This window comes from Pan troglodytes, chromosome 23 (genome assembly GCF_028858775.2).
Source record: "Pan troglodytes isolate AG18354 chromosome 23, NHGRI_mPanTro3-v2.0_pri, whole genome shotgun sequence".
NCBI lineage: Eukaryota > Metazoa > Chordata > Mammalia > Primates > Hominidae > Pan > Pan troglodytes.
The window spans coordinates 45,590,297-45,608,309 of NC_086016.1; the positions used below are offsets into that span (position 1 = coordinate 45,590,297).

Genomic DNA, 18,013 nt, shown 5'->3' on the forward strand with positions numbered 1-18,013 from the left:
ATGATCAAGTGGAATTCATCCCAGGGATGCAAGGATGGTTCAACATACACAAATTAATAAATGTGATACATCACATCAACAGAATAAAGGACAAAATTACATGATAATTTCAACAGATGCTGAAAAAGCATTTTATAAAATTCAACATCCTTTCTTGATAAAAACTCTCCTCACAATGAATATAGAAGCAAAATACCTCAACACAATATAGGCCATATATGACAAACCCATAGCTAATATGATACTAACCAGGGAAAAGTTGAAAGTCTTTACACTAAGATCTGGAATAAGACAGGATGCCCACTTTTACCACTTCTATTCAACATAGTACTGGAAGTCATAACCTGAGCAATTAAGCAAGAGAAAGAAATAAAGCGCATCCAAATTGGAAAGGAAGAAGTCAAATGAGCCATGTTTGCAGATGACATGATTTTATATTTAAAAAAACCCTAAAGACTCCACCAAAAAATTCCTAGCACCGATAAACAAATTCAGTAAAGTTTTAGGATACGAAATCAATACACAAAAATCAGTAGCATTTCTATATGTTAACAGTGATCAATCCAAAAAAGAAATAAATAAAGCAATCTCATTTACAATATCTACAAAGAATATAAAATACCTAAAAATCAGCTGAACCAAATAAATGAAAGAGCTATACAAAGAAAACTATGAAACGCTGATGAAAGAAATTGAAGAGGACACAAACAAAAATGAAATGATATCCCTTGCTCATGGATTGAAAAAATTAATATTGTTAAAATGTCTATACTATCCAAAGTGATCTACTAATTCAAGCAATCCCTACCAAAATACCAAATGACATTCTTCACAGAAATAGAAAAAACAATCCTAAAACTCATATGGAACCACAAAAGACCCCAAATAGCTAAAGCAATCCTAAGCAAAAAGAACAAAGCTAGAGGCATCACGCTACCTGATTTCAAATTACACTACAAAGTTATATTTACTAAAATAGCATTGTACTGGCATAAAAGCAGACACAAAGACCAATGGAACAGAGTAGAGAATCCAGAAGTAAAACCATGCACTTACAGCAAATTCATTTTTGTCAAAGGCACTGAGAACACACACTGGGGAAAGAAAAGTCTCTTTAATAAATGGTGCTGGGAAAAATGAATATCCACCTGCAGAGGAACTAAACTAGATCCCCATCTTTCAATACAGACAAAAATCAACTCAAAATGGATTAAAAACTTAAATGTAAGACCATAAACTATGAAACTACTAGAATAAAACATTGGGGAAATGCTACAGGACATTGGTCAGGGCAAATATTTTTTGGATAAGACCTCAAAAGCACAGGCAACAAAAGGAAAAACAAACAAATGGGATTACGTCAAGCTGAAAAGCTACTGCACCATGAAGGGAACAAAGTGAAGAGACAGCCTACTGAGTGGGAGAAGATATTTACAAACTCCCCATCTGACAAGGGATTAATAACCAGAATATATGAGGAACTCTAACAACCCAACAGCATGAAAATAAATAACCTGATTCGAAAATGGCCAAAAGACCTGAATAGACATTTCTCAAAAGAGGACATATAAAGTGGCCAAGAGGTATGTGAAAAATGCTCAAGGTCACTGATCATCAGGGAAACGCAAGTTAAAACCACAATGAGATATCATCTCATCCCAGTTAGAATAGCCATCATCAAAAAGACAAAATATAAATGCTGGTGAAGGTGCAGAGAAGGTGGAACACTCATCCACTGTTGGTGGTAATGTACAGTACTGTGAAACACAGTACAGCAATTTCCCAGAAAACTAAACACACAACCACCGTATGATCCAGAAATTCTATAATACTGCTGGGTATATATTCAAAAGAAAGGAAATCAGTATATCTGCATTTCCATGTTTATTGCAGCACTGCTCACAATAGCCAAGATATGAAATCAACCCAAGTGTCCATCAACAGATTAATAAAGAAAATGTGGCACACATATACAATGGAACATTATTCAGCCATAAAAAAGAAGAAAATCGTCATTCACAGCAAGATGGACAGAACTAGACATCATTATATGAAGTGAAATAAGCCAGGCACAGAAAGACAAATATCACACGTTCTCATTCATATGTGGGAGTTTAAAAAGTTGATCTCAGCTGGGCGCGGTGGCTCACGCCTGTAAGACCAGCCCTTTAGGAGGCTGAGGCAGGTGGGTGAGCTCAGGAGTTTGAGACCAGCCTGGGCAACATGGTGAAGCCCCATCTCTACTAAAAATACAAAAATTAGCTAGGTGTGGTGGTGTGTACTGGTAGTCCCAGCTACTCAGGAGGCTGAGGTGGGAGGATCACCTGAGCCTGGAAAGTTGAGGCTGCAGTGAGCCGTGATGGAGCCACTGCACTCCAGCCTGGGTGATGAAAGTGAGACACTGTCTCAGGAAAAAAAAAAAAAAAAAAAGGTTGATCTCAGACAGATAAAGAGTAAATTACCAGAGGCTAATTTACCAGAGGTTATCAGAGGCTGGGAAGGGAAGGGTCGGGAGGGGGAAGATAAGAGAAGTTGGATAAGGGGTACAAAAATGCAATTTAATAGAAGGAATAAATTTTAGTATTTGATAGTACAGTAGGGAAATTATACTTAACAATTTTATTGTTACATACAATTTTATAACAATAAAATGTTATATTGAAGTACACAATAATTTTATTGTATATTTCAAAGTAGCTAGATTTAATTGTATATTTAAAAATATCTAAAAGAGTATAATTGGATTGTTTGTAGCACAAAGGATAAATGCTTGAGGTGATGGATTTCCCATTTACCCTGAAGTGATTATTACACATTGCATGCCTGTATCAAAATATCTCATGTAACCATAAATATATGCTCCTACTATGTACCCACACATTTTTTAAAAAATATAGCTAGAAGAGAAGATTTGTAGAATTTGTAGAAAGATAAATGTTTGAGATGATGGATATACCGATTACCCTGATTTGATCATTACACATTGTATACAAGTATCAAAATATCACACATACCCTCCAAATATGTACAACTATTAAATATCAGTTTTAAAAATGGAAAGGAATCATGTATGCTCCCACCAACCAAATCCAGTGGGGTACCTTCTGCACAGCATCTTCTGGTCCCAGGCACCTGCTCCTACATTTGATATTGTTCCACTCATGGTACACATACTACCCAAAACGTAACTGCCTGTTAGCCCTTTACACAAACATTTCCGTGTTCTTCCACAGTGGCCACAGCAGGCATAGGCAATTTCATGCTCTTTCAGGCTACTCTTTGCTAAGCCAGTGCACTAATTTGGGACTGGAGGGTATTCCCTTTGTTGTCGTTGTGCTGTTATAGACACACTGCACTTTGGGAGGCTGAGGCAGGTGGATCGCTTGAGGTCAGGAGTTCAAGACCAGCCTGGCCAACATGGTGAAACCTCACCTCTACTAAAAATACAAAAATTAGCTGGTCGTGGTGGCGTGTGCCTGTAATCCCAGCTACTCAGGAGCCTGAATCAGAAGAATCGCTTGAACCCGGGAGGTGGAGGTTGCAGTGAGCTGAGACAGCGCCATTGCACTCCAGCCTGGGAGACAGAGTGAGATTCCATCTCAAAAAAAAAAAAAAAAAAAAAAAAAAAAAGACACACTGCAGGTCACACCTTCCCGTTGCTAAGCTGTTGGCTTATTCTGAATTATTTCTTCAGGATCAAGTCCTGAAAGTAGAAGTGTGAGTTAAAGGATATGTCTGGTTCTTTCCTTTATTCATTTAACAGATATTACTGGGTGTCTGTTCGGTGCTAGACACCAGGTAAAGTGACAGACATCCCTATTGAGCCTGCATTCTAGTTGGGCCAAGGGCGTGGCCAGGCGGTATGCCATCCACAACTAAATTTAAAGGATCATTTTCAAGGGTGACCCATAAAATATGATGAATGATATAAGATTGTGACTGGGTAAGATGGAATGGGCTATAGCTTTTCAATTACTCTTTGACTTCGCACCAATTTCTAGAATCGACAACAGTGAACAAGCACGATCATTTCCCTGTAACTTTGCCAGCATGGGAAGGTACCATTTTAAAATAACTTGTGCTGTGAGGCCAGATGTAAAAGGGGACTTCTAGATGATGGCCCCATGATCCTTCCTCACTCACCTGGCTGCCACAGCCTTCTCTGTGCTCTGCTGCAGCTCCTTCATCTCTTCCTGTAGCTGCTGTGGCTTTGTAAAATGACCCATGAAGTTGAAATAATCCTCTGCACAGGGCTGATGGACAGCAGGCGAATAGTTAATACCCAATTTCTGTAAAAATTCCTGGTAAGTAATGTGCCCTTTTCCCTCGGTGTCGTATCTTAAAACAAAAACAAAAACAAAAACAAAAACAGAAAGCACTTCTCAGTAGCCAGTAAGGTGTGCTGGTGCTCAGGGTTTGGAAAATGCCTGCACAATCCATGAGGAGCTGGTCTTCCATCCCTCACCACTCGGAGCATGCCCTGTGGGCCAGCGGCATCAGCCCCGCCTGGCAGAGCTGGAAATGCGTGAGTTCAGGCTTACTCCTGATCCGATCCGCATCCGCATGTTAACAAGGACCCCAGGTGACTCACAGGCACATCAGCATTCAGGATGGTCACGCCACACATGGCCTGCCAGGAGAGAGAGCAACCCAAGCCACTCACCTGTCATTCTATTAGAAACACAGTTGTGACTACAGAAAATTAAAGTCAACCCCTCCATACATTTAGCAGGTTTGTTTTTTGTTTTTTGTTTTGTTTTGTTTTTGAGGCAGAGTCTCACTCTGTGGCCCAGGCTGGAGTACAGTGGTGCGAGCTGGGCTCACTAGAACCTCTGTCTCCAAGGCTCAAGTGATTCTCCTGCCTCGGCCTCCCGAGTAGCTGGGATTACAGCGCCGGCCACCATGCCTGGCTAATGTTTCTACTTTTAGTAGAGATGGGGTTTCAACATGTTGGCCAAGCTGGTCTCAAACTCCTGACCTCAGGTGATCCGCCTGCTTCGGCCTCCCAAAGTACTGGGATTACAGGCGTGAGCTGCCGCACCTCGCCCGTTCAGCAGTTTTTAAAAATTGAATACTTACCTGTGAAAGGAATTATGCTAAGGTTTAGAAAAAAATTCTTCAAAAAGCATATTCAATCTTAAAACTCGAATGAGTGAATGTCACTTGATTCAAAGATGGTAAAATTCCCCATTTCCTCTTTGAAGAGATGCCAATTACATACAGCCAATGAGAGAGGCCAGTGAGGAAAACAAGATAAGAATTATGCTATGTACCTTTTATGTCATTTTCTATTATTGAGATTTTTCTGAATTAGAACTCATTAAAAAAGGCATAATGGAGGGTTTTTATCTCCCAACGTTATTCAAATAGAATAGAATTACTTCAATAAAAATTTTAAGGCAAATTGCCAATTTTCTTTAAAGAAAGAAAGCATTTATTTTTACAGAAAGATCTTGGTCCTCATCTAATCGATAAAAATGGCATTCGCAGATGTGATTTTCCCCAGATGAACTCAGAGTTACAAGGAATGAGACTATATTTAAACAATGTTGCCAGCATAATTCTCCCATCAGGATGTTGCTTGGGCATTTGTCTGATGGAGTAGAAGTACGATCAGTTTTCCTTTGAGAGGTACAGCTCCCTTTTGCTCTGCTCATTAACTGATGAGATCCTGGAGGATCTAGGGAACCCACAGTTGCCTGTGACACACTAAGCCCTGTGTGACTGTTTGAGCTGGATGAACAATAAAGAAAATGTTCTTATTGACCACGTTCTTGTCCTCAAGGGGAAGGGGTGGCAGGTAGGAGAGAAAGCAGATAGACGTTTGGGTAAATGTTGCTTCACGCACTTGTGCTACAACTTGCAGAGGCTCTCGGGAGTTGGAAGACCACCACCCTTCCCAAAGGCCATGTGGGCCTGTCCCCACAGGTGCCCCTGAGGGCTCTCTCCATGCTCCCTTGCCTTCTGTGCCCTGCAGGTCCCCGCTCCTCTGCCATGTGGGCCTGTCCCCACAGGTGCCCCTGAGGGCTCTCTCCATGCTCCCTTGCCTTCTGTGCCCTGCAGGTCCCCGCTCCTCTGCCATGTGTCTGCCACCCACCTGCTGCCTCAACACAGCATTCGCCCCATTCTCCACACGGACTCCACCTGACAAGGTAAGAAAAGTCCCCTTGGACGACGTCCTCCGCTACTTTGCAGGCAGGGGGCAGATAGAGGGCTCTAGGTAAATACCAGTTTGCCGGCTCTTCACCTGGCAAGGCCCTTTCCTGCTCCAGGGATCAGTCCCTCAGCTGGGAGCCGTCACGGGCGGTCCTAGACATGAGGTCTCAGGACAGTGCCCCGCCCAGCTCCTGCTGAGACCATCAGCTCCTTATCCCCTGCAGACCTTTTCAGGTGTCTATTATGAGGATGGCCTTAATTTTGCAACCCAGAAAAGTACACTTCCACCTTTATTCAGTGAATTTTGTTCTTAAAATCCAACAAGACAACACAGCCTCAGAAAGAGGCCTGTGGGCTCTGCAGTTCCCGAGGCTTCTCTTTGGCTGTTGAAGAGCTGTGGTCTCAGCAGCACCATCAGGGGCAAGCGCCTCCAGCAAGGGCTTCCCTGTTGCTGGTGATGCTAAGATGGCTGCAGGGAGGAAGTTGAATTTCACATGGACATACCTAGGAGGCGCAAGGGCTGCCATTTCTTGAGCTTCTAGGGTGATCCCAGGGCCATGCCTCTCTCCTTGAACTACGTCAGGACTCTAACTAGCCTTGTGGCACCAGGACAATGTAATAATGCAACTCTGGTCAAGATGCCCTCTGAATAAAGCTCCCCGGGGTTCCTCATTCTGACAGGAGGGTTCCTAACAGAATGGTCCGCAGCCCACCCACCCACCTGACAAGCAGCCCCCAGGGAGCAGTGCACCTCTTTTGGAAACCTCTCTCACCTCCTAAGTCAAAAGAACCACAACCGTGCCTTCCTTTGAGCTCCTCAAGGCGCGGTGAGGACCCGACGGGTTAGTGCATTTGCGGATACATGAGGAGTGCATGTTGGCATTTGCTACTGCTCTATGCCACCCAAAGTTTTTCCCACATCCTGCCTCCATCCAGTTCCTAGGTCCATGTCTTATCTGCCTACTAGATGGCAGGTTTCTTGAGGAGAAACTATGGATTAATCATTTTTACAAATTCACAGCATTCAGCAACACACTTTGCATGAGCTACGTTATCCATTCATGGCTGTTGGGCTAAGAAAAGTGAAGGGAGTGCATTTCTAAGGAAGGACTGCCCTCCTGGTGTGCTGTGCTCAAGGGCTTACTAACAACAAACTTTCCATCATGACACTTGAACTGAATGAAAAGGCATTCTTAATTGCTTCATTAATGAAGATCGTAAACATTCTATTCTCATCCAAAGGAACAGAAGACTAGATTGCACAACTGCAACTAAAATATTGTTGTGAATGTGATTAATAAGCGAGCTAATTCAGCTTACATAACCTCACCCTTCATTGTATAACCCTTTGTGTAACATTTTAAAACACCAACTTGCCTATAAAGGTTGAATTTTCAAATGGTTCAGCAATAGATGTGCCAGGAAAAAGTGTGCACAGAAACACAGGACCCGTAAAAACTCACATTCGTGGATGGTGACGGCCACTAACTTATGACACAATCAGATTACTCTGCCCATTTATTGTGCACACAGCAATTCAGCTATACACATAATTTGAGTATGTTCACATTGATTGGTTTGCTTTGCTAAGAATGTCTTAGTCCTTTCCGCTCAGTTTAGGCACTTAATTCCCACATACATTTCAGAAGTATCTTCAAATGCCACTGTCCCTAGAGTTACAGGGCAGAATGAGGAGGTGTGGTATAAGCCCTGCTGATGGCCTAGGCCAGGCAGCAGAGGCAGACACAGCACCTCATGCAGCTGGGGACACAAGGAATTCTCTCAGGTACCATCTTGGAGGGAGGTCTAATGACTCAAATAGCTGCTCTTTAGAAATGAAAGTGTCTGATATGGTTTGGATTTGTGTCCCCACCCAAATCTCATGTCAAATTGTAATCCCCAGTGTTGGAGATGGGGCCTAGTGGGAGGTGACTGGATCCTTCATGAGTGGTTTAGCACGATCCTCATTGTGCTGTTCTCGTGATATTGAGTTCTCATGAGATCTGAAGGTTTGAAAGTGTGTGGCACCCCCCACCACCTTTATGCTGCTCTGGCCACAAGAAGCGCTGGCTTCCTTTTTTTTCCTTCCACCATGATTGTAAGTTTCCTGAGGCCTTCCCAGAAGCTGAGCAGATGCCAGCATCACACTTCCTGTACAGCCTGTGGAACCGTGAGCCAATTAAACCTCTTTTCTTTATACGTTACCCAGTCTCAGGTATTTCTTTATAGCAGCACGAGAATAGACTAATATAGTGTCCAATTGCTGAAGCTGAACATGCTCAAAGGGCATATTCAGTATGTTCTGATGAAATCACAGAAGATCAGACACCATCTGCTCCAGTACCCATCAAGAGCCAAATTCCACCCATTACTCTCCCCAGTAAAAAGGGGGCTAGCCTTAGGTAAAGCCATGCCAGACATGAGAACCACACTTCCTTCATGTTGAGCTTAGAGTCTACCTGGCTAGCACATCTCCAAGTCGAACTTCTTTGTATTCAGTGCTTCTAAAAGTCACCCTCTGACATCGCATCCCACTGAATCTTCCCATTTCTAAGCTAATGATCTTGTTCACTCAACCTTTTAAAACCCTTTCCCATCTTGAGGCTCCCTGTCCAGAGGTTCCACCAGACAGGCACCGAGTAGGTTCTCTCTGGGCACTGCTTTGGTTGAGCTAATAGAAATGGCCTCACTTCTTGTGAACTGAAAACCATGGTTTTTTTTTTTTGTTTTTTTTTTTGTCCACACGAGTTGCTATACATGGCACAGCTGCTTTTTCACAGTCTCTTCTGTTTATATTTGAATACTGATATATAACTCACCTGCCATATCAAGAAATGTGCATAAATTGGGCATTAATTATCTTGCAAACTTTCTGGCAGGTCTGCTTGGCTGGCTAGTTTCACACAAGCAACAATCTCCATGGATATTTCTGAGCCTGCTGCTTTTCCTACTCGGGTCGTCCCTTTGGTGAGTTTTTAGAGCACACCCTCTCCCTCTTCAGAGTTTTCTAGCAAAGTTTGTTTTAGATTCAAAGAGTTGAATTCTACCTGGTTAAATGAGGCTACAGCAGGTGCTCGGAATGCCAAGCCCTCCCCAAGGAGGTGCCTCCCATGCCCAGGGTCAACACTGAGCGACACCCTGTGCCTGGCCTTCCAACTGAAACCACCTTTGCAAAAAGTATGACACTGAGAGAAATCTGATGTCGCTGACTCTATCCTGCTTCTAACCACACAAACTGCCCTTGCTCATTCCTGGGTGTAGGCCAAGCTAACTATGGGAAGAATTTAATTCGTAATTTAACTTTAAAGCAAAGATGATAACGGTCCTTTTGCAAAACTGACCCCTTCCTTGCTCAGGGACTGAAACCACCTTTGTAAAACTCCACAAGGGGCCAGGCCTGGTGGCTCATGCGTGTAATCCCAGCACTTTGGGAGGCCGAGGCAGGCAGATCACGAGGTCAAGAGATCAAGACCATCCTGGCCAACATGGTGAAACCCCGTTTCTACTAAAAATACAAAAATTAGCTGAGCGTGGTGGTGCGTGCCTGTAATCCCAGCTACTTGGGAGGCTGAGACAGGAGAATCGCTTGAACCTGGGAGGCGGAGGTTGCAGTGAGCTGAGATCGTGCCACTGCACTCCAGCCCGGTGACAGAGTGAGACTCTGTCAAAAAAAAAAAAAAAAAAAATCTCAGTTTCACAAGATGGAAAGAGTTCTGGAGCTGGACGGTGGTGACAGCTGCACAACACGATGAACGTATTGAATACCACCGAGCTGTGTGCTTAAAATTGGTGAAGATGGTAAACTGCGTTATGTGTATTTTGACACAGTAAAAAAGTGGAGAACAAAAATAGCAGTGAAGAAAATCTTGAATCAATAAAAACTTGATTTGATTTTGAAAATGTAGATATTGCATGCAATACTTTCCAGGAAGTAGCTCACCTAATGAAGTGAAATAAAAATGATAGGTGCTATAATTTGCAAAGTGTCCTAGGAACTGCACGATTGACCTAAGGGAAAATGAAAAACACGGACACGGGAGGGGTCACCAGGTGAATGTGTGTGCCAACCCAAAGGCAATTCCAGAGGGAAAAAGGGATTCACTGAAGGGAGGAAGTAGAGGAATTACCAGCCCAAGAACTGGACTTTTCTATGGCCTCCAAATGTATTCTCTCTCTAGCAAACCAGATTCACCATTACTCTTCCACTTCCTCATAAATTAATCTTGTATGTGAAATAACTCAGCTTAAAAGCCCAGTTTATTAGTGCTTGATTTCTGAGCCTTCAGAGGTCCTGACAGGGACACAGCACTTAATTACCAAGACTTTCTCTCCTTAAGAGCATTTGAGTGTCTTAGGCGATGAGCTCTGGATTACTCGTTTATCTTGGTCATCCTCAGCCCTGCAAACCTCTGCAAAGGCGCAGAGCCAGTGTTTAAGAAGCATTTGCTGGGTGAACAAATGAAGAAAGGGTGTGTTAAATTTACTGAGTGGTTACTGCATGCCACGCCCTGGGCTAGCACTTAATATGACTCCTTACCCAGGACTCAAGTGGCCCTGGGTGACAGGGAACATCATCTACTGCTTTGCAGATGATGAGGAGTACATGGCACAGAGAAGCTAAGTAACTTGATGGAGGCCACACAGCAGGAAGCAGGCAGGAGTCATGCTCACGCATCTGGCTGCAGAGCTGCTGCTCTTAACCACTCACCATGTGTGGCATGAGGTCAACTAAACAATAGTGGACAAAACTCTGACTGCAAGCAGTTGTCAACACAGGGTGAAAATCTGCACATTTCATAATTATGTTCATAAACATGTAAAGAAACTTTAGCCACAAGCCAACAGTGAGTGTCCACCTCCAATTGAAATGGAAACAAGTTCTGTCCCACCCTCAGAAAGAGGCTCCGTCCACTCTCATTTCCCACATGGCAACCCTTGTGGGGGACATGACTCCAATACCTCTCATTCCCATGGCCAGCCCCCACTCAGGGGTTCGTCCTGTCCCCCTGGTGATGGTGGTGGTCTCCCAGGGCCAGCACCCCCAGCCATCCTGTCCCCTGAACTGACTCACCTTCCTAAACCACAGCTCTGTTCACCCCACAACCACACTCAAATTCCATTGTTCCCGACTGCCTGGTCAATAACACCAGAAAGCTAGGACCTGGTAAGGGAGCGGCCCTACCCTTCCTTTCTGACCCTGGGAGCCCCATGCCACTTCTGATAGAACACCTGCCTCCCTGCAGACAGGTGGCCTGCTGAACAAGAATGTCTCCTTCTCCATCTGGACCCATGACAGCTTCCAGCCCCCGCTAGCCCCCTGCTCCTGACTCACTGCCCATGCCACTTGACTTGCTCTCTGCTCGGGGGTTTTGCACAGTTGTTGCTGTACCATAGCTACCTGTGTGAATGCATTCTGTGCCCTGACAGCTCCCCAAAGACAGGGACCATGTCGTCATCTTTGGATTATCTTAAAGTCAACTGAGAGGCAGGGCTATGCATTTGCCTACTCCACAAAGACCTGCCTATACGCAGCTGGAACTACTAGTGTAAGCTACTCAAACAGAAATGGGCAGGGAGTCTAACTGGACCCTGTGTTGGAACTGATCTTTAAAAAGTAAGCATTTTGTAAGAACTTCCAGTTGCTTTTCTAAATTAGACACAAAACAACCCACCTAATTCTAAACTTGGCCAACATTTCAGCCTTCCACTTTGAACAGATGAAAATCTGGGAAATGGTATGAACTCATGGTTTCATAAGTTTGCCTCCTGAGTGGACGTACGATGTTGGTATACCATCCTAGGGGAATACAGGTGACTACGGACATATAATGAAGAAGGAGGTAATTTGAAGTTGGGTCTGGAACTTGGAAATAGACCACATTGTTAGTGGAATGTGAAACTTAGACATCTATCCAGGGAAGACCATAACTGGGGGCCCAATTCCAAAACAGCTAAATCGAAAATACATTTGACAAATGGAACCAACATCGGATAAAATTTTCGGTTTAAGAGACCCTCGGGAAGCTACTCCAAGTTGCTAAAAGTTTGGTTTCTCTTCCCACAAATTACTTACCTATAAAACAGTTGTGCAGCATTAATTTCCATCTATAGGTAATGGGGAGAAACTGCTTTTCCCTTTACCCATTGCATATCTGCTGAGTGAGTTATATTAGAGTTAAGTCCTTGGAGAGTGACTTGTTTTGTTAAAACAGTAAAGGTCTGGGCTTGAGCTCCCAGGTCCTTGGAAATAGAAACCTCTCAAGTCTGGTATGGATGAGCATTTACCCTGGTTCTCCGTGTTACTGAAGACCAACCCATCCACCAAGGCTGCTTGCTATGAGCACCAAGCAGCAAGGAACAAGGAAAGACACAGGAGATGAGACAGATGCAACCAAGAGAAAATACTCCCAGCCCCCAGTTACCCTGATGTAGGAAAGATTAGGCTGAATTTGCCACAGCAAGCACCCCTAGTCCACAAGAATGGAAACCAACCAGTCTCACGTGCCACTTACCTTGCCCAAAGCTTTTCAAACTCTCTTGGTGTGAGGGGAATATCAAAACCGTACAGTGCGTTCTTTATGTCCCGGCGTCGAAGAATGCCATTGCCCTCATTATCGGTTTCTAGAAAATTCTACAACATCAGAATACGGTATTTAGGAACATATGAAATGTGCGTATGACAGCAGAAAAGATGTTCAATTAGTCAATATGTGGGAAACTCTAAGGCATATGTATCCCCATCCACCTCCTTAATCACCTTTTAATCTACGTTCCAGGTATCCTCATCATTCCTGGAAAGAAAGTGATAGAGCAAAACGGAAATGAGAATTAGGTGTCGGAAGGGGGTGGTTTCTGAGTTGCCTCAGGGGTTTGACCTGGATTCTTCTCCTGATCAACAACTTGGGTTCAAAAATGATTAGAAATAAGGGCCAACCAGAGCCCGGGAAATGAGATGGAGGATCCTCATCTCAATGATGGTTTGGTTTTAGCCCTCTGGCTGTAAGAGGGGAAATGAGGGACATTTGACTCCAGCTATTATGACAAGATTATATGGTACCATTTTTACGGCCCTGATGGGTACAGAAGGTATTGTCAGGCATATAAGAGGACCACAGACTTGAATAAGCTAACACGTGTGGTTCTCAGCAATGTCTTTAGTAGTTTCCAAGTAATAGCTCATTTAATCTTCTTCATAACAACATGATGAGGTGGATATAACGGGTACATCTACAGAGTTCTCTGCAAGTATGATACTTAATAGTGAAAGAACATAAAATTCCCCCTAAGATCAGGAACAAAGTGAGAATATCTTCATCACCCGCTATTCTACATTGTACTGCGGGGTCTCAGCCCGTTTAATCAGGCAAGAAAAAGGATAAAAGGTGTAACGATAGGACAGGAAGAAATACAATTATTATTATTCACTGACATGACCGTATACACAGGAATACAAAGAATCCACAAATAAATTATTATAAGAGGTGAATTTAGCAAGCAGTCTGGATTCTATGTCAACAGGCAAAATCAATCACAGTTTTTACATATCAGACACAGAAAGTGAAATTTTAAAAGATAACATTTACAAAAGGCATCAAAAATAGAAAGGCCTAGGAATAAATCTGTGATATCTGAGACATCCTTTATACAGAAAAGTATAAAACTTTACTGAAATATATTGAAGAAGATCAAAATAAATGGAGAGACACTGTGTTCATGAATTAGAAAACTCAAATATAATAGTAAAGGTGTCATTTTCTTTGTGGAACTCGACAAAGCGATTCAAAACTCTTGAAGAACAAGGTAGAGGGAGTTGCCTACCAATTAATTAAGATGTATCGTTAAGTTATCATGACGACAAAGATGTGATGTAGGTGCCAGCACAGGCAAGCTGATCAGGGGAACAGAATGAGGAGGTCAGTAATACCCGCGGGCCGTGATGTAGGCAGTGGTGATGCTCAGATCGGCCAGGGGAAGGGGGACTTCACAATGACCAGTGCTGGGACAGCTGGACTTCCATATGGAGGAAATGAGACTGGGTCCCTGCCTCACCACACTTGGGAAACATCTAGTCCAGATTTCAAGACCTGAATGTGAAAGTTGAAACTGTCAAGCTCCTATAAGAGAGTGTGAGAGAATATCTTCATGACTCCAGAGTGGAATTCTTAAACAAGACCTACAGAGAGATGTTAGCAAATTTGACTACATTAAAAAGAACTTATATTTATCAAAAGACATCATATAAAAAAGGTAAGAACACATAATACACACTGAGAGATGATAGTTGCACCACATGTCACTTACAAAACAGCAGGATCCACAGAGCAGTGTATACTATGACCATCGTCACAGTTTCTGTTGACCAATGAGAAAAAGACAAACCCGTAGGAAGACTTAAAGTCTCGAGCAAGCACTTCACAATCAAGGAAACCTGACCAATAAATGACCAAGTGAATATACTCAATCTCACTAATAACAAACAAAATGCCAATCAAATCTGCAATGAGATACTATGACATATCCACTAGAGTGGAAAAAACTAGGAAGTCTGATGGTACCAAGTGCTACAGGGTTGAGCAGTTTTGACAGAAAATCAAAAATATTTACTACCTGGGCCTTTACAGAAAACGTGTGCTGGCTCCTGGTGTAAGATATTGGCAATATTCTTTTCCTTCACCTGAATGGTGGTTACATGCTGACTACTTTAAACTTATTTAAACTACACATACGTATTTTATATACTTCATAGTAGAGTCATAACTTAAAAAAAATATGCTTTAAAAAAAATTGAGTCTGTAGGATTTCAGAGTCCCTTTAAAAACACGTAGCAGGTCTGGCATGTAAGAAATTTGGAAGTTACCACTCTGTCCCAACAACAAGTAAAAATCTGAACAAATTGGAAAATCAACAACTCTTTTTAAATCATAAGACAAGTGAAGTTACAGGCCAAATCACTGTCCCCAAAACTGGAGAGACAGACAGGTGAATACAGAGAATCACAATTTACTGGGACAGACACCCATAAGCAGAAAACTTTACAGGAACTCATGTCGGAAAGATAGAAGTGGAGGGAATAATTCCTAACTTATTCTATGAGACCAGTATTGCCCTAATACCAAAACCAGACAAAGATATTACAAGTAAAGAAAACTACACACCATCATCTCTCATGAGAGATAATGTCATTGATAGTTCACCAGGAATAGCATTGAATCTGTAAATTGCTTTGGACAGCATGGTCTCAAACTGACAGCAAAATTAGGAATGTAATCCCATTCACAATTGCCACAAAAAGAACAAAATACCTTGGAATATAGCTAATCATGGAAGTGAAAGTTTTCTACAATAAGAATTACAAAACACTGCTCAAAGATATCAGTGATGACACAAACAAATGGAAAAACATTCCATGCTCATGGATTGGAATAATCAATATCATTAAAATGACCATACTGTCCAAAGCAATTTAGAGATTCAATGCTATTCCTGTTGAACTACCAATGACATTCTTCGTAGAGCTAGAAAAAGCTATTTTTAAATTCATATAGGACTAGGCGTGGTGGCTCACACCTATAATCCCAGAACCTTGGGAGGCTGAGGTAGGCAGATCGCTTGAGCCCAGGAGTTCAAGACAAGTCTGGGAAACATGGCGAAACCCTATCTCTACAAAAAATACCAAAAATTAGCTGAGTGTGGTGGCACATGTCTGTGGTCCCAGCTATTTGGGAGGCTGAGGTGGGAGAATGGCTTGAGCCTGGCAGGCTGAGGTTACAGTGAGCCAAGATCACACCACTGCACTCCAGCCTGGGTGACAGAGTGAGACCCTGTCTCAAAATAAAATAAAATAAAATAAAATTCATATGGAACCAAAAAAGAGTCTAAATAGCCAAGGCAATCCTAAGCAAAATGAATAAAGCTAGAGGCATCAACTTACCCAATTAAAGTATACTACAGGACTACAGTAACCAAACAGTATGGTACTGGTACAAAAACAGACACATAGACCAGTGGAATAGAATAGAGAGCCCAGAAATAAGACTGCACAGCTACAACCATCTGATCTTCAACAAAGCTGACAAAACCTAGCAATGGAGAAAGGATTCCCCTATTCAATAAATGGTGCTGGGATAACTGGCTAACCATATGCAGAAGATTGAAACTGGGCCCCTTCCTTATAACAAATACCCCTTCCTTATAACAGAAAATAAACTCAAGATGAATAAAAGACTTAAACGTCAAACTAAGAACTATAAAAACCCTGGAAGACAACCTAAGCAATACCATTCTGGACATAGGAACTGAGAAATAGTTCATGACGAAAGAAAAAATTGACAAATGGGATCTAATTAGATTTGACAGCTTCTGCACAGCAAAACTATCAATAAAGAGACAACCTACAGAATGTGAGGAAAATTTGCAAACTATGCATCTAACAAAGGTCTAACATCCAGCATCTATACGGAACTTAAACAACCCCATTGAAAAGTGGGCAAAGGACATGAACAGATACTTTTCAAAAGAAGAAATACATGTGGCCAACAATCATATGAAAAAAAGCTCATCAGTGATCACTAGAGAAATGCAAATCAAAACCACAATGAGATACCATCTCACACCAGTCAGAATGGCTATTACTAAAAAGTCGGCCAGGTGTGGTGGCTCACACCTGTAATTCCAGCACTTTGGGAGGCCAAGGCGGGTGGATCCCCTGAGGTCAGGAGTTCGAGACCAGCCTGGCCAACATGATGAAACCCTGTCTCTACTAAAAATACAAAAAAACTAGCCAGGCATGGTGGCATGCACCTGTAGTCCGAGCTACTCAGGAGGCTGAGGCATGAGGATCACTTTAACCTGGGCGGCGGAGGTTGCAGTGAGCCTAGATCATGCCACTGCACTCCAGCCTGGCAGACAGAGTGAGACTCCATCTCAATTAAAAAAAAAAAAAAGTAAAAAAATAACAGATGCTGGTAAAGTTGCAGAGAAAAGGGAACGCTTATATACTGTTGGTGGGAGTTTAAATTAGTCCAACCATTGTGGAAAGCAGTGTGGCGATTCCTCAAAGAGCTAAAAACAGAACTACCATTCGACCCAGCAATCCCATTACTGGGTATATGCCCAAAGAAATATAAATCATTCTAAATATATAAATATAAATATATTTATATAACATAAATATATAAATATCATATATAAATATTTTATATAATATATTTATATAACAAATATATATTAATATATTTGTTATAGAAATATATTTGTTATATAAATATATTCATATCACATATTTATATAGCAAATATATTCATATCATATATTTATATAACACAAATATAAAGATACATGCACGGGTATGTTCACTGCAGCACTATTCATGATAGTGAAGACATGGAATCAACCTAAATGCCCATGAACGGTAGACTGGATAAAGAAACTGTGGAATATATACATCATAGAATACTACAAAGTCATACAAAAGAATAAGATCATGTCCTTTGCAGGAACATGAATGGAGCTGGAGGCTAACATCCTTTGAAAACTAATACAGGAACAGAAAACCAAACACTGCATGTTCTCACTTACAAGTGGGAGCTAAATGATGAGAACACATGGACACAAAGAAGGGAACAACAGGCACTGAGACCTACTTGAGGGTGGAGGGGGAAGGAGGGGGAGGATTTGGAAAGATAACTATTGGGTATTAAGCTTAGTACCTGGGTGACGAAATAATCTGTATAACAAACCGCCACGGCATGAATTTACTTATATAATAAACCTGCACACATATCCCTGAACCTAAAATAAAAGTTAAAGAAAACTACAATACCATTTACATTAGCACCCCCCAAAATGAAATATTTAG

General features: G+C 42.1%; 1 protein-coding gene across 21 annotated transcripts in view; it reads right to left on the reverse strand.

Moving 5' to 3' along the window:
• Positions 1 to 18,013, reverse strand: part of EFCAB6 (EF-hand calcium binding domain 6) — a 283,240-nt gene that overhangs the window by 64,875 nt on the left and 200,352 nt on the right. For all 21 annotated transcript variants that reach the window (XR_010155956.1, XR_010155963.1, XR_010155962.1 and 18 more), the window contains 2 exons: positions 12,669 to 12,787; positions 4,144 to 4,338 (listed from right to left, as the gene is read on the reverse strand). Coding sequence is in view for 11 of the 21 variants with exons in the window: in XM_016939334.4 (XP_016794823.3) it covers positions 4,144 to 4,338; positions 12,669 to 12,787 (314 nt within the window). In the remaining 10 variants the exon portion in view is untranslated. The remainder of the gene's footprint in view (positions 1 to 4,143; positions 4,339 to 12,668; positions 12,788 to 18,013) is intronic.